Genomic DNA, 22,863 nt, shown 5'->3' on the forward strand with positions numbered 1-22,863 from the left:
CACTCCCACGTATTCAACATTCCTCTTGTTCTTGACCAGTTTGAAAATAAACAGGCGTCCGTGCGCTCCAAGTCACACACGAGCCACTGCGCATACCACCGTGCCACGTTCAGTAAGACGCTCCATCGTTTCATCGTCTTGCTGACCATCTGCCTTGCCTTTTGTCAAGGACGACGTTCGCCATACCACTGCTTGGAAGTTGAGTCAATGATCGCTGCCATTAAACTATTCCTAAATACCCGAGAGCACGGCAGATGATCGACTACCAATCGCGTTTACTCTCGGTAACGGCCATCGAACAGAACGCGGCGTCCTGCTCATGAACGCGCCGCAGCTCGCTTGTTGCTCTGTTAGGCTCTCTGTCGCGAAAGAAAGCAAAGGTATGCGCAACCCGCGTGTCACTGTCTGCTTGTATTTAAATTGCTGTGCCACGTATCGATCCGCGGCATTGTCTGTTCGTCACGATACGTGTCACGCACGTGGCTGCCTGTTTCCGATCGTCGACTGGCTTTGACTAGAAGCACCGCGGAGAACACATCGGAGACATAGTTTTCTCGTTAATCACCATGATTACGCTATTTTCTCGTGGCGCAATCCCCACGGAAAGGCGCTTTTGTGTCCTGATGACCGGATCAACTGCCTCCGTTCCGATGGTACATACCCGCGATTGCTAAATTCGGAATCTTCTCTCTAGGATTGTGCAATGTGACCTCCTTCGAATGGATTTCGAGATTGCATCATTTGAGAAACTGGGTCGAAGATTATTACAAGAACTTTCTCATCTTTCTCATATTTGGAGCAATCAGGATCGAATTTCAGAAAGAAATCTCGCATCTAAAGTAGAAATGACCGTTCTTCGTGCACTGACACCACGTAGATAGTCCGAAAAGGTGATTTAGAGTAGACACGCGAGGAGATCGTAATTTCTATCAATTTAACTAACAGGCGCGGAATTACCAAAAATAAAATCATATTCGCTGCGTGATTTATCGATCGTTTCATTTTATCCGAATTATTATTCTCCCGCGTCTCAAGTTCTCGTTTGCCGCTGCGCGAACCGTCTAATCTCCGCAACGCTGGTATTGTTATTTTGACACCCATTAAACGTCAATCTTTCCCTGGCAATTTGCCAGTTGTGACAGCCTCTTTGTATTTCGCTATTTTTCGCGGCAATCGTACTTACACTCGCGACGCGCCACCCGGTACAGCTGTTGTTACGACATCGGTCACTTGGTATCTAATCGCGTTAAATTAATCCTATTCTTCATGGACCGATCGCGGGAACAGTGTGGTATAATTTTAATAGCTATAAATCAAGGAACGCGTATATTTTACCGCTATTTTTAACGGAGGGAAAAAAGGGAAAAAGGCGGCGTGGCAGAAGAGGAGAAAGAGAAAGCACACGTGCAGGCTCGGTGGCGCTGATTGCGAGAGGCACGCAACAATCGCTGCAATTGACCGCGTAATAGAAACGCGTTATGCAGTCTACGGTAGGGGCCGGTAGGATACCGGTCGACCTTGAGAATGGACATGATTCCTTAACGCGCGTTTTCCCTTTTACGGTTGGGTTCCGCGTTCGCGTAATTGCCGCACTATATTGCTCGATTCGCAAAATTTCAGTGGCCCGTATCGCCGAAACGTTAATCGCCTTGTTTCTCCCACCGACCAGTCACGTTCCACCGAAACAACGTTGCAACGGTATAATTTACCGTGATATCGTTCTGTTTCGGCAACTTTGCGCCTGCGTAAAAGTAAACGGTAACTTTTAAAGTTCCGCTCACTTACGACTTGTGTACATCGTTATTCCAGTTGGTCGAACGCGGCCACCCTTCGTAATCTCATTGCGAGAACAACGAAGCAATCGTGACAGATCGATCGTCCCACTTTGTGCTTGAATACGTGAGACACAAAGATACAGTGGAAATATATCGTAAAATCTACGCGAATCCGGAGAATTTCGTGATGTCATGAATAAAGCACGATGAAGTCCAAGAAGAATTCTTTAATCTAGCTAGGGTGAGGTGACGCGAGAGCAACAAAGGGACCCATCGGAATCTGTTACCGTGTACTTTTTATGATAAATAGATGAAAGTCCATACCGTAGACCCGGTCGTGCACCGAACGGCATGTATGCTAACTAAATGCAAATACATCAGATCTGCATAATCTGCCACGGAATTTCTCCCTGTGTTTCGCATGCCGTTGTCTTTGATCAGCCACTCAACTTACGCGGAGCCGGCGTCTCGTTCGACGTGCCCTTCCTTGCTGGTAAAGTTCGACCCCGACGAAATACCAGCACTCGGACACAAACCTGCTTTTCCGTTAGTGTCCCGGAAACGGTCACGAAAGAGTCACAAATCAACGGTCACGAAGCAACGGTCACAAATTCGGCGAAAAATGGGAAGAAATTTATAACATGAGTCTCTGTGTCTGACGTTATCCGTGCTTCGAAGAAAACAGGGAGACTTTCTGGGAAGATCTACACGGGTGACGGTAGTCCCAGGTATACAAGACGGTGCGAAAGTGGAATCTTTAAGGAGGCAGAAGGAAAAGAATTTCCTTGGCGTATCGGTTGGATCGCGCCAGGTTAGCAGGTAGTAGACGATGAATACGAATTCTAACGGTCCGCACAGGGGACACACGGTCGACGCTTAAGAATTAGCTAGTGCAACGGAGAGATGCTGGCGCTACTTTCGTTACGATAAATAATGAAAGATAATTTTCCACGAGTAAAAACGAATATTCACTGCAGATGTTACAACGTATCGAGTATTATGCTCGTTAAATGATTTACAGACAAGGGGCGCGTTCGCGATTAACGGTCAACGAGCCGTCGATTCGTGAATGACGGGTATAAATAATCGTCCGATCAAGCATGTTCGAGCCCAGATTTACCGTGATTTATCTTTCTACGCGTCCCGGCCTTTTGCATATAACTTTCCGCTGGATTGTAGGGTAGCTTAATTGACACGTCATCTCTTTTCTTTTTCCACGGACGACCATTCGTCTTACCTTACCTTCCATCCAGCGTTGGCCTTAAATCAATTCCAGCTACGGACAAATTACCAAAAAGAATTAATGGTTTCAACGCCGGTCCTAATTGGCCCGAAATCATGCGAACGAGATTCGAGCGCGATGTTCAAACGTTATTCCCGATCGATGACCGTGCCCTTTGGATATAAACAGCAGGAGATCCACCCTTGTCTGATTTTATCTGGCCAACCAAAGTACGTTCTACGCCCACGTGAAATTAATAGGCGCGATTCTTTTCCGGGATTCGCTAGGGAGCGAGCTTAACGCGTGAGCGTACGGATAACCTTTAGAATATTTTAAATAATCCTGTTACCGAGTAGGTGGACGAATGAATGAATGAAACTACCCACACGCTGACAATGAAGCGCTTTTGCTAATCTGAAGCTAACTCATCGCCGAGTGTAATGGCGATTATGAAACTCCCGCTACAAAGTTGTTTCGCGAACTCGAACGAGTCAAGATATATGGTCCGCGTTGTCAAGGAAACTCGAGAACTTAGAAAATTGAGCAAGATACAATATGAATTTTAGATTACTTCACGGAACGTTCGACTTCTATTAGTTAACTGTTTCGAAGGCGGCTTTTTTAATATTCGAACGAGGGCTTTGTGATCGTTTTACATCGAGGGAAAGGTAGGTACGTGTTACGAGATACAGAATATCATTGTGCGTGTAATATCATTTCAGGATTATCGTTTAATTAACAAAGCGAACAGCGGTCCAAAGCGTTTACAAAGAGAGAGTTAGTATTCTCTCCAGCAATCAATTTATAACAAGTTTTCAACTTTCGTATCGCATGCGCAGAAAGAAAATAATGCGCTGAAAACTTTGAAATTAGTTACATGCAAGCGATATCTTCGACGTGATGTCACGAGCTAGCAGGAAAACCACGTCACGCGTGCGACGAAACATAAATCTGCTAGAAATTTTCATGCAATTTCATTTTTCTTGCACATTCGCGATTCTATAATTAATTAATACGATTCTCAATGGGAAAACTTGTCGCCGCGTGGATGGAGAAAAAATTTCAAGAGATTAATACGTAGCCGTGATCGTATCGATGTATCGATCTTGAAATCTTTGTGGGCGGTCTGACACGACCGATCAAATTAATACGATTCCAAAGAGAATACGAAACTCCATTCGAATGCAGTGAGAAAGGTGATAAATTGCTTACGAGGTAAGCGAGACAGTTACATGGGTGTACAATGTAAGAAATCAGATGACTAGATTGAATTCTATAAATAGCGAAACTTTTTCTTCTACAATCGATTTCCGTTTTAACATAAATTTTTATTAGAAGTAATCGTTGTTTTTCTACGGATATGTCGTGCGCAACTGCTGACTTTTCTTCTGTTTCATTGGCTGGTACAATTCAATCTCCTGCTTGATCAGTTCGATCTTGGCTGTCAGTTCTTTTTTCATCGTTATCATTTTCTGCATTTCTACCAACTCTTGCCTAAATAAAAACTCAGTGACATCGATCGAGTAAAAACATTTCACGTTCAATAGAAAATGCTTACCGAGCCACTAGAAGTCCAGCAGAAGTGCTTTTCCGGTTCAAAGTCTCTCGTATCTCATTGAGCGCCACATGAGCATCGTTTACGCGTTCCCGAATTTTAGTGTTCACTTCCCGTTTTCGATCGAGATTCTTTTGCTCGAATTCTAAGTCCTCCGCTATGCATACCTCTTTTTCTTTGTATTGAGCTACGCCATTTACTGTTTCTGCGATTCTGATCGAAATGTCGTGAGAAAAATCATCTAAAATATAACGTAGTTCATACAGACGTACTTGATTCGAAGCTTTTCTAATTCACGGTCTCTTTCATCCAATCTGTCCTTGTAGCCACAATTGGCAATGTGAAGCGCCTCGTAATCCATCGTAGTCATTCCTTCTCCTAAAGTTTCAGCAATTTTAAGTCGCATATTCAAGTCGTCGAGACAATGTTGAAGAAACACGTAGCCCTGGCGATCTTTGGCCAAGATCAAACGTCGTGTAGTCTGATAAAAAAGGTTCCTAAATTATCGTGGATTTAAAAGGAATGAATAATTGCTAGAACAAGTGAAAACACCTGTCGACGTATCAGATTGTCCATCATTTTCTCCGTGAGTTTCCTGCCAGTTTTCGAGAAGATTAAGCCAACGGATATTTCTTTCTGACGGTTGAGAAACAGTCCAAAGATTCGATCATCCTCCTCTTTGAGCGTCATAACCTTTTGCGTGTAATTCTGTATCTCGTATGTCAATTCCGCCTCCTGAGTCAATATCTCGTCGACCTGCATCTTGTATTCGCGCAGCGCTTCCTTGTATATCTCTTCCATTTGTTCGCGGGTCTTTGTGGAATCCGAGGGTATCATACGTTGCTGAGTCTATCCGAACGATCGCTTATGCAACAAGAGGTCAAATTCGAGTGCCATTGTTCTTTCGTCAAAAGGGGCACTTATGTAATATGGAATGTAAAGCATCGAAAATGATGAATCTGAGTATTGTAGCCTGACCTTCTTTATATTTCGAGTGACCCATATTTCCAACAGCCTATTTTTCCTTTTCAGATTAGATCTTTCGCATAGTAATTCTTTCAATTTGTCGATAATCATTTCACGTTCAGCCGGACTCTAGGAAAGAAATGTTAGAAATTTTTGTGTCATTTATTTCTTCTCCACTTACAACGCATCGATCATATTGTGTGCAAATATCCGGATCAAAAGTAGAAATACTGCGAGTGGCTAGGGACTTACAAGAATAACGACGGTTTATGCGCACCTCTATAGGTATCTCGGCAAACACGTGTTCAGATTCTACCAGACTCGGCGCTTCCTCTATAACCTTTTCCTCGATGGTAGAAACCGTCGTGGAAAGCGACATCTCCTCCTCTTCACCTACTTCTTTCTCCTCGTGAAATTCTTCCTGCTCGTACTTATCATCTTCGAACGTATCCGTAATAACATGCCACGCGGACTCTGCTTCTTTTTCTGATTCCCTCTCCTCGCTTCGAGCTTCTTCCTCTTCCCTTTCTAACCCAAAATCTTCCAAAGAATAAGACACATCGAACTTATACTGTGTGATCTGACGAAAGAAATTGAAGAAAGTAATCGTTCGAGGTGAAAGAGGTTCGAAAGAATCAGAACGGCGTTTGATTTCTCATCGACACCTTCTAGATTTAAATACCTTGTCCTCGTCGTGTTCTAACGCAACGCTAAAGTTTTCTTTCTGCGGGGGTGGCATCATGTTTCGGATAATCGAGGGACACGGGCACAGAAATTCAGCGTGTACGTAATTGGAGACGTTGCACCGTCGAGAAGAGAGGGATGGCAAACGTGGCACCTGAACGTAAGTGAATACGGAGGAAGGAAACAGCTGCGGGACGAAGAAAACAGTCGAACGAATTCGCCGTAGCTGGATCGACGCCTCCTCGAGAAGGCCTCGAACAGCATGCAGTCGACCTTGAAGATCGAAGATGATCTTCCCTCTCGAGAGCGCGCTGGCGCGCGTATACGGTGTTGCTTGTTTAACTGCTCGCGCTGGTCTCGCGTCGGAGAAATGCTTGGGAGGAAAAGTTCCTCGCGGGACGTCGATTAAACCGCTGCGAGCTACCGGACACCGTCAGTGCGGATGCACCGCGTATCCTGCGGTGTGCAGGCTACGATTTCATCTCTCTATGTGCTTTATTCCACGCTGCCACCGTCTCCATGCTGATGTATGAAAAGTTTATTTATGGGAGACGTGGCTCGTTCGATCACGCGAGAACCGCGTGACGGTGGAACACAACGAGCTGAAACCCGACTATCATTCTGTTGGCCGGACGTTAAACGGCCAGGAATTAATAACCGGCGCATACGTGGCAAAAAGTCTCGAAAGGTACGACCACGCCGGGCGTTGTTCTCGCCTTTGTCGTTTATCGTTTCTCCTTTCTCTACCTCACTTTGTTTTCGCGGTTCTCGCGTACACGTAGAAGAAAACGTAGACACGATTGTTCGAAGCAAACAACTCTCTCGAGAGAGAGCTCGAACGGAACGAGCCACCCAGCGCAAGCTCGGATTCAGTTTCCCTTGATTTACCAGGCCCGCTTGGATTTCTGCGCTTCGAACAATTTATCGTATAGGATCTTTCCCTATTTTAATCGGGGAATCTCCGCTCGGCTGATAAATTGCCGCGTTTGATTTCCCGAGTTCAGATTTCACCGACGATACGGGAATAACAGTAGTAACGGTGATTTGTCTTGGTCACTGTCGGTCGGCCGAATCGCCGATTACCATCTTCCTTCTGCCCTTCGTACTCGAAAAACTAAATCACGCTAAAGTTCTTCACGCGTGTATCTTTCGCTTTTAATAATCTCGTAACAGTGCGTTCACGCTGCACCGGGGAAAACATGCGGAATAACGAAAAGATGCGTGCATTCGACCAATACTGGTCTTTGCTTTACGAACGGCCCTACGGGGATTAGATCTCGTGAAAACGAAGAAAGAGGAACGAGGCAACCTGGCAAGTGAACAAGAGACAGAGACGGAGAGTGGGGTACTTGAGGCCGCGTGGGCCGCCAAGACTGCATTCCTGTAGGATCAAGGATCCCTGCTTGAGTCGCTTATGTGTAAGTACCTTCTGTGTACGTGTCTCTGTACCCTGTCTGTACTGGTGTAACTATGTACTTGTGTCTCGATGCCAGGCCGTATGCACGAGCACACGATTACACTCGGACTCCCCCTCACGAGCGTGCACACATACGCAGTTAGTGCGCGAATGGTCGAAGAGGGTCGTCGTTGTGGCCATGGTTCGATTGTCAAGTATCGAATCCCCGCGGCTTTTTTCCCCGCCACTATATACATGCCTCGGTGTGCAGTAGGAAGAAGAAACAAGTTTTTACATCCCGATGACACTGACGTACCAATTTCCTGAGTTCCAGTTCCCGAATCTTTATAGCCGGCGGACAGACCGCGACAAAATTTATTGGCCGCTCCGGCGAACGTTTCGTGCGCTGCCAGTACACATGCAACGACTGCGCGGCCAGCTACCCAGGGTCGAGACCGAAAAGGAGCGGACGCGTACACGCTCGATGGATCGATCGTTTTAATAAGAACCGTACGATCGACTCTCAACCCGGGGCCTTGTAAAAATGTCATGCTGCTCGCTATCAATAGCCGCCGTCGGAGGAATTCAGAAAATGTCACACGGAGGCAGAACGAGTCGTAGGAGTTGTAGCCAGTGTTTCAAGAAAGCGACAACGTCTTCGAAAGGAATCGAAAGTGGAGAGGAAAAAAGCTGCTCGAAACGGAGAGAACAAGCTCGTTGGCGAGCCAATGACGAACGTGCTTTGACCGGTGTTTAACGAGTTAAGTCACGAGAACGCTCTAAGGACTCATCAAGGACGATCATCGAAAATAGTAGCCGCTTTTCCATATTTCGCGTGATCGGTACACGAGTGTGCGCGCGTGGTAAGAGTGGCAGAGGTCGTATGCTCTCGCGCGCATCCCAAGCCGTTCGTTGGCCTTTCCACGGATTTGATTTCCTTTCAAATCGACGCCGTATTCCTGGCTCGTCCATGCAGGCTGCGCCGATGGAAACTGGACTGACTGGGTTTAACGGCGCGTCTTTAAGCTCATGTCGGTGCCGGTCGTACGCACGTTGTGCGTGCACGCGTGTACCCGTGTGGCCGAGTGCGCCACCGCGCGCTCTTCTACAAGAGAAGGAGACCGCCGCGAACGCTGGAGGAACGTGTGTGCAAGTGTGCACACACGAGAGTCCCCCGAGAATGTAACCACGTCGAATCGCGTCGTGCGTCAAATAGAACGCAACGAGAGAGAGACGATCCGCAGCGTGCAGCGGATACCATTGTGGCCGGTTGCATAAACCCGCCATCTTGGTATCCTCAAGGACGCGCATCGAATCCTAAGGTCAACGCACTCGACTCACATCGGGTGCCCTCCACCTCCACCATGCTTCGTCGTTGTCGACTTCTTCTTCTTCTTCTTCTTCTTCTGGACATCTTCTCCTTCCTCCTCTTTTTCGCCGATCTCCCCTCTCTCTTTCTCGTTCACTCTCTCCCCGTTTGTCCTTCTCGCCGTACTTGCTTTCCTCGTCGTTTCCCCTCTTCTTTCTCCTGCTCGTTCTCGCGACCGAGCCAGAGAATCTCATCTGGCCACGAGCGGGATGTCACTGCCATTAATCCCGCCGATACGGCCCTGGCCAGGGTCGAACGGAGCCTCGAGCCGTCTTCCTCGTTTTCTTCATCATCTTCTTCTTCTTCCTCCTCTGCTGCCTCTCCTGTTCCGATCCTGCGACCTCCAGTTCTCGTATAGAATGATAAACGCAGGATATTCCGCGAACCGTATCCCCCGTATAAAGCAGTAGGTCGTACGTGGGTCGCCGTTCAATCTAGGCCGATTAGACTGGAACTCGGTGTTCGAGAGAGCTACGGCGACGCAACGTTTCCGATTCGAACGTCGAAAAAGATACGAATTCGAGTTACGAGTTGAAAACCTACGAAAATGGAATATCTAACCGTTTCTCCCTTTTTGCTCTTCCGACGTTCCATTCGGTTGCGTCATGCTATGCCCGTCCACGTTCGTTTCACTCCGAATCTCGTCCGAGGAGTTTCGACGAGATCGGAATTCAAATTTTTACGTGGCGGTCACAGGGATACGCGACTCGCTGCAAAACGCGCCGGTATTTATTTTACGTAAGATCAAGCGCAGCGAGCAATAAAACTCCGGAACACGCGAACGGCCGAAACCTCGAGCTCCGTGAAGGGTGGTGAGCAACCGAGGACCCATGTCGGTGACCTCTTATCGGGGGAACCGACCTCTCCGGCCTAAGGTCGGCCAATGAAATTGCCCGGGGCGAACACGAAGGTGTTAAAGCCTTTGGAGTAGCCGTACGATCACCAAGGGGACAGGTAAATCCTGGTGAGTTCAGGGCAGCTAACATGTGCAAAAGAAACCAGAAGAAAAATCAGCAGCTGGGAAGGCGAAGAGGAAGAAGAAGGAGAGAAAGAAGGAGAAAAGGCGTAAGAATAAGAAGAAGAATAAGACGGCAAAGACGACGATGCAAGAGCTGACCCCAGCCATCTTGGCCCGCGGGGTTATTCTATTTATATCTCAGCCTTAGCTATATTTAGCTCACGAGAGCCTGCAGGAAAGCGAATGACGGAGGAGAGAGTTTAAGGGCGAGGTGAACGGAGAAAGAGGAAGATAAAGAGAGAGTAGGGAGAGCACCGAAGGGCCTTGTCGATGGCTGGAGATCGCAAGGAAGGGAGAGCTGGCCCAAGAGACTTCGGCAGAGAAAGGAAGAAGAGCAAGTGTTGCCTGACGCGAACGTGTCAGTGTAATTTGCCTAACGAATACGTTAACACACCGCCGAATCCGGCTATTTTGTGACGGTGTATTGGAATATGTACACTCTTACACGCCTCTCGAGTATACCGAACGCGTACATGACGGTTTTGGCCGCGTCGATGAAACGCGTGTGTACAGGCACAAACCTTGGCTCGCACCTGCGCGTTATAAGTAGGCGCAGCCGCGTCGTATCCGCGAGCGTGGCTCGTGAATAAACGCGTGAGAATACGTCGTTACTTAAAAGGTTTTTTCGATGGTAGCAGACGCAATAGACAGGCACGCGTGCGTGTACGTGAGTGAGTCGAGCCGGTGACAGGTATAGCACTTTCCAGTGTCGTACGTTGCATTGACGTGGATACATACCGAGACGTCCGCCTCCGATTGTACGATATTCTCGTGCTTTATAGAGCGCGCTCACTCTCGCGCGCCAGGCGCGTAATACTTTTCGCCGGAGAGCCAGCTGGAACGGCTCTCGAGTCATTGTTTATGCGCTGACCGAACATTAATAAACAACCACCGAGCAGATATGAGAGCGAGAAATATGTGCTCTGTGCGCTCGCTTTTTTGCTCCATCAGCCTATTCGATCGGCGGCACCGTGACAGCCGCCGTCGCGGCGGTTCCCTTGGTGTCGTTTCAGCGTTATCGATCCCGGTGGACGGTTGTCGATCACCGTGTCGGTTGGTTCCGCGGAGAATTTCCCTATCGAAAGAAACTCTGCCGTTACTTTCATCCCGTGTGGAAGCCGACCTATGTATTCGATTTCTCGGTGTTCTCGCCAGGAAAGAGAAACGCATTCCCGAAATTACAGGATACGCGCAGAAAGTCAACGAGAGGCAGCAACAGCGACGCGATAGACAGCTGACCGTCTTCGGGGCGGCAATATACCCGTGTCGGGCTATCGAGGTTATCGCGGTCTCCGCCGTAAATTCAGGGCCCAACAACCCTGCAATTCGCGTTTCTTTCTCGTTCCTCTCTCGTTCTTCGTCTCGCCTTTTCCATCTTTCCTGCTTTCTCTGGCCAAGCACACAGCGAGAACCGACGAACTCTGCCTACATCGGTATTTCGCGAGCTGCGCGAGCACAGATCCTCTCCGTGACGGGAAGCACGGCTACGTGCAGCATGAAGAGGACCTTATACGAAGGATGAGTATGAAGACAACCATATATCCCAGACGTACATACTGGCCGCATACCAGTCGTGGACACTTACAACCGACGTAAGGATCTAGCGTCTTACTATGGTCGTGATGACCGGACATTCGCGGGGGCACCGGCAAACTGCCGCGTTAAATCATCCTAGTCGAGAGTGGTTCTATCTCGAGGACTATGAAAGGAGCGTCGATATGTATCTGAACGCGGGGTGGCGGTTTTCTTTGCTCGTTCGCGCCAGCTGGTTATGGGGCCGGCGTGCGCGAGAAAATGGCAGGAAAAAGGTTGTCGAGAAGCGAATATCGAGACGGCTCTTGTGATCCAGTGTAATCCTGTTGATATTGTTAGCGTAGAGATACAAAGGTGAAGTATACTCGAGTACCGTCTGGCTGGTTGATGTACCCGATTCCAGAGTACCCGAGGTTGATCCAGTTCGAAGATAAAAATGAAAGAAGACACGTGGAAGCAAGAGCCACGTCACAATAGCTGGTACAGAATAGAATATTATTCTAAAACAGACGCGACGCATCCAAGTGCAAGTACCTTTGTCTCTAAGTATCTTCCAGTGTTATTGATTAAACTGACTGTACTCATCGAGATTCGACATCGCAGCTCGGCGTCCGTGTTCGAGGAAGTCGTCGAGAAGAACATACGCGTGCAACGCTCGGCAAAGCTTAAAAATCGGGGTTACACCCCGCGGGGTGTATTCCTCCACAGGAAATTGTACAATACCGTGACTGCGAATTCCGTGTGTTGCAAGCGGTCAGAGCCGACCAACAGAACCGCGATTCGAGGCTTGCGCGGCGTGCCGCGTGTTTTATAATTTCATCGAATGAATTGGCATTAAGGTCTGTCGTAACGCGCGTGTACAAGCGTCGGCATCTGCGCTCGTTCGGTGACTCGGCACTCTCCGCGAGAAACAATCTGCCTGACTGACGTGCAACGAAAGTACGGCAATTTGCAATGCAATGACACTCTTTCCTTCTTTTTTTCTATCTCCGGGGAACTACGAAACGCCCGTCGGATTTCTCAGCGGTGGAAAGCGATGTCGAAACGAAATCTCGAGGTCGTCGACGTCTCGTTACGTTCAGGACGATGCACTGTTCGCAGCGGAACGCGCTTCCGTTTCGACGCATTATGGCGCAATCTGCCAGTTGATGATTCAATGCTCGTGGAGGCTGCGCTCGCGTCCAGGACCCAACACGTGAACGCGGGGAATCTTAGTCGCGAGCGACGCACGGCCAACGACTTGCTTCGTTTTTGTCGAAAGCCGTGTTGGGACGAAGGGTGTTGAACGTGCCGCGGGCTAGCCTTCGTAATTCCCTTTTTCGACGCGTTGTTCATCATCGGGGGAAGAGAAACAGCTTCGTCTCCCAAGTGGAGAGGCTTCCGCGAAGTTCCCGCGACCGCCGAGACGAGTCCCGGACAAAAAGGAACGATCGTCTAACCGTGCTTCGAGTAGCGATTCCCTAGCGCGGGAAAACCACCGCCGCGAAGAAGAAAACCGCCTCTGGCGCGAGTCACCGCGTGAAATTAATTGCAGCGGCTCGGTGGTCGTTTATTACAGCGATATAAACGTGGCGGCGTGAGCGTTCGAATTTCTTGCAACTTTGAATGCACCGTGTCGTTTTTGATAATAATAGAACAACGTATATGTAGTACCTTTAATGGACTAAGAGTACTGTAAGAACGGGTTTGAACATTCGAAAAGGGAGCAACCAGGAATCCAGGTACTGTTAAAACCCGGCGCAAAAAACCTATCATTTGTCATACATTTATTCGTATAATTATTTACCACCACTATACGAAACGTCCTGTGTATAACTTGGTCGAGTCCCACGTAATGATCAAGTTTTCAATTACGTCTAGTCCCGAAACACGAACAAAGCGACGGTTACTCACGAGGCGAGTGGGCTTGAACAAATTAAATTAATCTCGCCGCGTATCTGCGGTCGTCGTAGATCAGAAAGATGACTCTGTGGTTTGCATCGACCACGGTAAATCGCTGTCTTGCACGCGGGTCTCTTCCCGCGATGCCAGTGCGTTTGACGGAATTAATTAGAATTTTCGCTCACCTTTTACGACGTTGCCGGCCCTGCTCGTGAATCTCGTTCAGGGAATGCCTGCGTCGATCGCGATTTCGTTTCTTCAGTGTCTTCCCCTCGCTACCATAGATCGGCCCGCCCCTCGTCAAAGTACCAAGGTCGCTGAAGGTGATCTTCTCGTGATGGTTCACACTGGCGCATCGTTGTCGATCATGGCCTTGAAGCTTCACGGAATTCCCGTGGCCAGCCTTTCGGCCGCCATTGTAAGCATGCCGACCGTGGTCCCTCGGCAGACTACAGTACAGATTTTGCGAAGTATAGATGGTCTTCCCGAAGGGCTTTTCGTTGCCGGCACTCTCAACCGCCACGCCGCTGGTCATTTTCGTAGCAACGCCGCCGTCTTGACCGCCCTTCGAGCCGCCTCCTAAATGTTCGCGCAGCCATTTTCCCAATCCTCCGCCACTGCTACCGTTGCCAGCCTCCTGAACCGTCGAGGAGTCCCCGTTCTTGCCTCTGAAACGAGTAAAGTGGGTTCACGTGTTGAGATACGTCTACCGAACGCGGCATACCTATATCGCAGGTAAAAGTCCATCCCCGATATACACATGAGGCTATATACGAGTATCTGTTACATCTAGTCAGTAAAATAAATACACATCTATGATATTTTACTTTCAGAGCATTAGAGCATTTTAGAACATTATGTATTTTATAGTTTAAGTTGTGCGAATATTGCGGGAACGTTGTAAGATTTCTGATCGTATAACTAATCATAAACGAACTATACGCGACCTTAATTTATCATCGGGAGCCTTCCAAACGTCTTGGAATAACATTTAATCAAGCCTTGAATGCTCTTAAAGTAAGTTATTCGCTTTGGAGTTACATCCAACGATCATCAACGAGTAATTTTTATATCGTTTCTTGTTCCATCGTCTTCTCGTGACGAAAATCGAGGGGTGCAAGGTCTTGGTTTTACGGAGAAAAACGAGAAGCGCGATCGTGTTGGCTCGTAAAAATGAGCGTGCCGAACAATCGATGAAAGGCAGGAAAAAGGGAAATGAAGCGGCTTGGATCGCGAGCCAGCCAGTTCGAAACAGAGCGTCGCACAATAGAGATGCAATAATGGCCTCGGTCCGGCAGTTTCGATTTCAGCGTCGAAGCCGGCGAGCCGATGAAGAAAGGCCGTGCATGTAACGAGACAAAAAGTGAAGAGAAGAAAAAGGCCGGTGGAAGGGGAGAGGAGGCCAGCCAGAAGACGAACGAGAGGCGAATGAATGGCACACGGCCTCGGGGGAATCAGGGCAACTGCTTTATAATAATAAGGGCCATGTAGGACGAAAGAGAGACGGAGAAAGAACGAGGGAAGGGTCTCTGTGTAGTTAGGACGCGGTGACCTTGGCAAGGTCATCGTTACTTCTGGCCATCGCCGCTAGGAGCCGCCACCGCGTGGCTTGGTCTCGTCTTACCATTACCTGACTTTGGTTCTTCTTTATCGATGATTCTTTCGCTAGGCCTTCCTTTGTTCTCGTTTTTTATCGAATCATTGTCCTGGAAAATCAACCGTGGTACAATTACTCGCGCGATACGATAGCAGAAAACTTTTCGAAGGTTTCGTTCGAAGCGAGTCAGGCACGGTGAAGCGGATGCAGAATTGGCGAACCGATCTCGAAGAAACGCTAACCAATTCTTCGCGTCATGGTTATTATCTTGATTTATGACGGGCCATGGTACCATCGAAAACGATCGAGACGTTGAACCGTTCCAGCAGATAAAACGTACTTGGCGATTCGACGAGACGAAGCTTAATTAATTGCAGCAAAATTAATTAGCCGTGTAACGCAGGTTACTTAATTGACCAGCGAAGAGCGAATCTTAGGCATTCGTGATAAGAGGACAGTCCACCTCGTCGAAAGGCTAATCGAACAGCGAGATCTCGACCCCGGTCAGATGGGAAAAAGAGGAAGAAGGAAAAAAAAGAAATGAAAGATACGGCAAGGAGCCAAGTGTTCGAAATGGAACGAGAAAGAGACGATTGGAGGAAAGGAGAAAGAGACAAGAGCAGTAGCCTCCAACCAGGAGTTTCGTGATTCTCTGCGTATTACCCAGTGTGTTACGCCACTGTATAAAATTCCGGTTCTGCAGCCCTCTCCGGAGACCGTTCGCGTACTCGTTCACCCCCCACGCTGTTATCTCCTTTGGCTTTTTTCCTGTCGTTCGTTTTTGTCCCGGGCTCCGCGTGCTGCTCTTCCTCGGCCCAAAAGCGAGCACATTATCAGAGACCGCTCGTGAAATTTCGCCTCGGCCAATCAACGAGCTCGTCAGGTGTAAGGCGATTCGACCGCGTACCGGGAAGTAAGAACTGGAAGGAGCTATCTTGCCTCTCCTAACGAGAAGGAAAGTGATAACGCATTGGGCAATACCGTGACAGCTAATAAAAAACAAAGGTCAACCAACCACGGAAACCAACAAGTTTTATAACGAATACCTTGGCAATTTATTACACGTTGGAAATTGAGTTTATTTAGAAATTTAATAACGAGTCCTAAAGAATAATTAGCAAAAGTTGATGTCTTACAAAGATTTAGGAAGAAATTTATTATCAATTATTCCTCGTCGTATGATCTCGTTTGTTTCCATCAAAGACACGCTATGACACAAAAATGTTCGATTTTCGACCTCCGAGAAAATCGGGGCAAATTTAATCGCAACTCGATCTTCAAATCGACGATAGTTAGCCTTGGCGATCCGCGATGTCTCGCTCGCAAATTTCCATTCGCTAAGCGATGCATTTGTATGCTCTCTGCTCATTCCAGCGAGTCCACTTCTCTTTTTGCCAGGCTTCGTTCCATGCGACTCGTTCTAGTTTATTTGGAGACGCTATGGACCTTCGCGAGGGCCCGAGTTTGGCCAATACCGACAAGCGGCATTGTTCTAGAGCAACAGCATAGCCGTGACATTAGCTGATTAATCAATTCGTTTCTCGATCAGTTTCTTTACTTTATTCGTTTTCATCCCTAGTCTTTGGTCACGATTCACTGACTTCGGATATAATTTCAATGTCAAGCTTATCGAAAATTTACAAAATAATCGCTACTTTGTCGGTTCCGACGGAAACTCTCGATCTTTCCATAGCAAATATCAGGCAGGAATGAATAATTAGGCGAGGACAGCTTATCAACATCGCATGCGTGAAATATAGTTTCCCGCCTCATCGAATCGCCTATTTTTTCACTTAAAACGACAGCCTTGACTAATAACACGCGACAAGTATCGCATAAACGCATATCATTTTGGCTCTATAGAAACTTTGCTCTCTTACACCTTCTCAACCATGGATTATTAATCATCGGTTGACTCTTAGATCACGGAAGCGGTTTATCAGGTTTTCGAGATAAATTGGAGTAACACGATTTTATGGCACACCCTGTATACGTTTGCCCTACACCTTTTCGTGGCTGGATGGCCTGCACTCGGGCTGGTTCTCGTCCCTCTTACTCTTCGTCTCGCTCGCCAGCTCTTCGGGTTTTGTGTGGCTCGCTTCGCGAGATCCTCCGCTTCTTCTTGTTTTCTTCGTCCGTCGTCCTCTACGTGTTCGCCGTTTCCGTCCTTCTCGTGGCACACGGTTGTTTCTCTCTCTTTGGTACACGTGTCTCTCCTTTTCTCTCTGTAGCTCCCCGGACGAAGGCAACGCGCCGCCTTTCCTCGACCGTGTTCCTGTCCTAACTGTCGCTTTGCATCCTTCTCCACGTCGATTCGCATCCGTTTCCTCGGACATCCGCCGATTCCGGCCCTTTTCCAGGAAACCGTATGACCATTTCCTTTAACAATTCAACATCATCGAGGATGCGCCGTTGCTATTCTGCGTGATCTTGTTGTGTTCAAATGGACTCAAGAACCTCAAAAAGCGCCCACGCGTCATATTCCAAGGTACGATGATAAGAAACTTGATCTGCAAGAGATATTTTTGTCGACTGACCGACGTGCGTCTCTTATCGATCGAATAGTGTTATTAGTACGCGCCAGAGGCTAGTTTGAAGAATGTTTAAGAGGCAGGGCATGAATTTCGATGGAAATTGAAAACTAGTCGCGGCTCGAGAAAATGGCATGAGCCGAACGACACTCGAGATAAACGCTTTCATTAATTAAATATAAATTCCACTGTCGAAGTGTGGTCCAATTTAGAATTTGTCTGCGAGAATTCCTACTTTGAAAGCTTCGAATCTCTACATCTCTTCCCTTTTAGTTCAAATTTACATCCTCCATCCTATCTCGTCCCCAAACGACTTTACCAAAGTACCCGGAAGAGGACCCGAGAGTCAGAGCAAACGTCGGTCCCTCTTTCACTCCCTTATACGCAAAACCGGCACGTCTTCTCCAAAAATCAAAACGAAAAGCGAAAGTCTCTCGACCAATATCTCGACAAATGATACCTTCCTGGTAGCAAAGGTCAAACGACGAAGAAGGAACAGAAGGACCCGACGATTCGTCGGTTTGCCTTTCGCCCGAATGCAAAGACACACGGAGGCCGGTCAAACGCGAGCCGGCTGCCCGTTGCTGAATATAATGCGCGCATTATGTGACTGCGTACCTATTTGGCGAAATTCAGCGTCAGCGTGGCAGTCGGTCGGCGCCTTTGAACCTCGACCGTTCACCGTGATACCTGGTCGCGGAAAGGCACACTCTCGCGGCCACGAGGCCACGAACCAGGACAATGCACCCGCTGTCTTTCCAGCGGATACTTCTCGTTCTGTGGCAGAGCAGTGCTTTAAGAGCACGAAGCTGCGTTCGTTCTCTATCCTTTCGGAGGCCTTATCGATCGTGATCGACGTGTACATCCGTGACTCGGCTTTCACGCAACGATGTCGCGTTGCGTGCCACGAATTCGTGGTGCGTGCACAGCGCCGCGTCGCCTCTCCATATATGTTCGCGTCGCGAGATCAGGTCAGATCCATGGCTCCAGACCTGGAACGCCAACAGATCCCTTATCTCCACTGACGACGCTCTACCAAGTGTACCAATGTATACGATACGCTTGTGTATCGGTTTTACTAATGCCCTGGCTGTTGTGACAGCAACCGTACACCGTCCTGAAGGATTTTAGGCGCGCCGGAATGTCGGACAGCAATAAAGCACTGCCGGAATTCGTAATTACGACTGGACGGGTCACGATCTGTCACCAGTCGCAAACGATTCCGTTGTTTCGCTCGAACGATTATCTAGCGACTCAGCGGGACGCCACTTCATCCTGAGTGGTCCATATTGTTTGTCCAGTTCACGGAAGCGTTCGGTTCATCGTCGTCGAAAGTCTCAACGAACGATCCGGTGAACGATCCGTAGAATAATGCAGCGAACGTCGCGGATTCGCGAGCGCGTGCCTCAATGGGACGTCGTAGAAGCAGGGAAAACGGCGAGCGTTATTAACCCATTACCGCCCACCGATCGCTGCGGCAGGGTTAACATAATTCATGAAGCTGCCAGGGACTATAACGGAATTATGCACGCTAATAGATTTCAATCCTCGGCCTAGTCGCGTTGGTCGACGCACGACAAACTGTTATTAACCGACCGAGCGATTAATCAAAGCCGGTTCCATGCGAAAACGCGTTTCTCCACGGTTCCAGGTTTCAGGAGGTTTTTCTCCGATCGTCGCGCGCTCGTTTCTCGTAGCTCGTTGGCTTCGTTCGACAAGATGAACGATACACAGGCGAGCGTGTTCACTGTGGGTCGCTGTGCGTGGACGACGCTTCACGGCGGTTGCGTTTTTCAGATCAAAGATAGCAATTAAGCCTTCGATGACCGTCATTTTTGTCGAGCGGAGGCGCAGCTCGTCGACCACGCTCGTGCGTGTTATCCGGGATATCTGCGCGAGCGTACACTTCCGCGACCCGTGAATTATTTTTTGCCACTGCTCGCCTTGCTGCGTCACCGATCGAATTAAACGACTTGGAGTTCGTTACATGCACCGGGTCGTTCGATCGCCTAAAGCGATTCGACACGCTTGGAACCACATTGTTCCCTGCTTTCGGGCGCACCCTTTCGAAGGAATTAAAAATTTCAATAAAAATATTACAAACAATGACAATACACCGTGTTCACACCTAGAGTAGCGACGAGGTGGAGAAAAGTACAGTTGAGAAATAATTTAGCACGACGGTTTACGGTCACGTTAAAGATGATGTTACCTACTTGATAGAATCATTTGAACCGTCCGCTCTCTTGCGGGAGCCACATTGATCAACTGCATAAATTGAAAAATACAGGCAAGTGATGATGTTACAAACACCGTTTTTCAAATTAATCTTAGAATTTACCATCATTTGTATAGGCTTCGAATATAAACGACTAATGAACTTACGCAAGTAAGTTATTTGTGTGTAGGTAATTAAATATCGCAAACGCGTGCGAGTGAATCTAACAGAAAGAGATAGGCGAAGATTCGATCGTCGTGACATTTTACGCCTCGACCAGAAACAGAGGTCGTGATCCAGATTACTCGTCCCCTTCGTATCTGCTTTCTTGGTGGCGGCTGAGGTCAGAAAAGCCGACGGTTCGAGTGGAAGACTGCATCGGATTCGACAAGATCGTCCTCGTCATCGGTGAAGTCCACCGCGACCCTCCGTGGCAAAGGTCACGAGGTAAGGTTTTGTTTAACGGTATCGTCCGTCCGTCCACGATGCTAATACCTCTCGGTACACGATCATTACTCGGACTATTGGGACACTGATTGGCTCGTTACGTCACACGATCTTACGCTAATGATGCCAACAAGGCACCGGATATCTTCGATCGACTGGACCGTTTCGGAGGAATGTGAACGGATTATAGGCTATGCTTGCTCGACTATGGATCATGCAGGAAAATCGATCCGATTTCTTTGACTCGAGGTCACTCTCAGTGTTGAATTCCAAAATACAAGGTTACGCCTATGAGAAAATACTTATGCATATCTATCGTTGCGGTTTCGTAAACTCGTTTTTGCCTGTCTTCGATTTAACACGTTGATTTATCTATGTTCCGTATCTACGATATAATTCCATTGCATGCTCTGCTCCAAAGCAAGCAGAGTAGCTATCTAAGCGTTTTAATCGAACTTCTTCTTTCGCCATTCTTTTAATATCGTCTTTTATTCGAACCGTTTTACGGTTTTTTTTCTTCGCGTGTAAACGTATTGCGATATTCTTACGCGTAATACGCTAATAACCATCGACGAGTGTGTTTATCGGGCCTGAGCAAAACGAGAATGCGAGTTAGTCGTATCTGTAATCACGAGTTTTATGCTCACAGATGAACGCGCGCAATGCGTTCCTAACCACTAATCGCATAATTCTGAAACTCCCGCCTTCTAATTACATTTCCCCGTAATTTGTTCTAATAAACGTTCGTATCGTTAACTCAATTAATACGACGATAACTTCCACGTATCGACGAGGCGTTTTTCTGCGATTCGTTTTGTCCGACACACGGAGTTCCATAAGAGCCTGGCGATATTGCGAACAGTGCCGGGAATTCGAGGTGGCCGTCACCTTTTGCCAAGCATTCGCCGATAATCGCGCGAACGGAAATTATGCCCAGGTAACGACGCGATGTTCTTGCGAGGCACAAAGGTTCGACCGCTCGTGGAATTCTCCGCGCGTCACTGTGTCGCTATATTTCCCGACAATGAGTAGTAAAGCTTGGTGATATACGCGAAAAGGGACAGAGGTGTCGGTTTTTGCGCAGCGCGGATTCGCGACAGAGGAAACCAGAGTGGAAGAGGCTGCTTTTGAAGATGGAGGATGAAAGTCGAAGAAGGGGAGAGAAAAAGGGAGGACGCTCGCCTGTGAGAGGAGAAAAAAAATGACGGTTGTCCTGCAGCCACGGCTGCAGTCTGTAAAAATGTTTCGCCGTACAGGCAACCGACAGGAGCAGAAGCAATAGTAACGAACGCATTTGAATACCGCCTGTCCTTGGAGAGTATTGTCTGCTTTCCTTCTTCTTCTCTTTCTGTCTCTGTGTCTTTCGCTTCGCCGCTGTTTCTCGATTCTCTTTCTCTTAGCTCCGACTAATCTAATTATACCGACTGTTTCTGCAATGCGTATGTACGTTTGCAAGTGCGTAGCGCGGATCTTGTCGAAATACGCATCTACTTTTGCTGAAATTAGGGGAAAGCTAAGTAAGACGGAAGTCGTCATCAAGGTATTTTCAAAAATGTCAATTAGCTGTTTGAATTACAGCATGTCGCTCTGTTTTGTCTATTATCATCGATAGCGAGTGAATAAAAACGAGAGCAAGGAACTGCAAGGATTCTTGTAACGTCCTAATAAAGTGCTCGAGTCAGCGCGAAGGAATCCAATCAGGGATTATAATTGGCTAGCGATTTTCCACGATTTCTCGATGTTGGCGCGATAACAGCGCGGAAGGAGCGATGTAAACTATAATCTCCGGACGCTCCCCCGATATACGCGTAAATGTCTAATCACGCGGCAGAGGCAGGGCGTCGGATTTATAGGAGCGAAAAGCACCGCAGGAGACAAAGTTGTGCGAGCGAACGTGCAATTAGCGGGAATGTAAATAAGAAGATTATAATTTCGAAGCAGATGATCGTGGATACACCGCGGCATAGCCGCGCTCCTCCTCTTTAACGAGTTGCCGCGCGCGACCTTTTTGCGCCAGTCAAGCCGGCCGACGCAGGTTTTCATATTACGCGCGCGAGCGCACGACACGGAGGGAGGAGCAGCCGATGGAGCAACAGTGGGCGTGCATATATTTGCTGTCAAACTATGAATCCGAGAGCTCTTTTATCGTGAACGCGTCTTATAATTACACCGTCCGGGTCACGCTCCTATAAACCACGATCTTAACGCTTCCGATCTTCCTATGCGATTCGAGCTATTTGTTCGAGAACAACGTGATTTTACTTAGATTTCTATCCACGAACCATGTTTTCATCTCGAACGAACCTTGGAGAGAGAAAGAGACAGAGAGAAATTCCTCGAGTTTCGAAAGTTCCTCAAAATTATACTGGATACGTTGCGCGCTAACTACCGTATTTCCTGATGTATTTATCTCCCAAACGCTCGTTTATTCGCCACTGTATACGCCGCATAGTTTCTAGTATTCAAACCAGAGAAAGTGGGGATTCGATTTCATCCGGTAAAATTCTCCGTCTCAATGGCACATCGGTATTCTCTTAAACTCTACGGTTGACTGTCCCCAAGGCAGCAGAAACTAAGTTCTAAACTGCCGCATTACCATCTCTCGCGATCTACGTGGCAACAAGTTCCCGGTAGACAGTGGTATTCTCGGCAGCGTCTAAAATCGAAAGGT

At 47.9% G+C, this 22,863-nt stretch overlaps 1 protein-coding gene across 1 annotated transcript in view; it reads right to left on the bottom strand.

Moving 5' to 3' along the window:
- The window catches only part of LOC132904523 (uncharacterized), a 165,401-nt gene that overhangs the window by 129,149 nt on the left and 13,389 nt on the right, over nucleotides 1-22,863 (bottom strand). Inside the window, exon 2 of the mRNA XM_060955092.1 lies at nucleotides 13,585-14,067. Coding sequence (XP_060811075.1) covers nucleotides 13,585-14,067 — 483 coding nt within the window. The remainder of the gene's footprint in view (nucleotides 1-13,584; nucleotides 14,068-22,863) is intronic.

This window comes from Bombus pascuorum, chromosome 2 (genome assembly GCF_905332965.1).
Source record: "Bombus pascuorum chromosome 2, iyBomPasc1.1, whole genome shotgun sequence".
NCBI lineage: Eukaryota > Metazoa > Arthropoda > Insecta > Hymenoptera > Apidae > Bombus > Bombus pascuorum.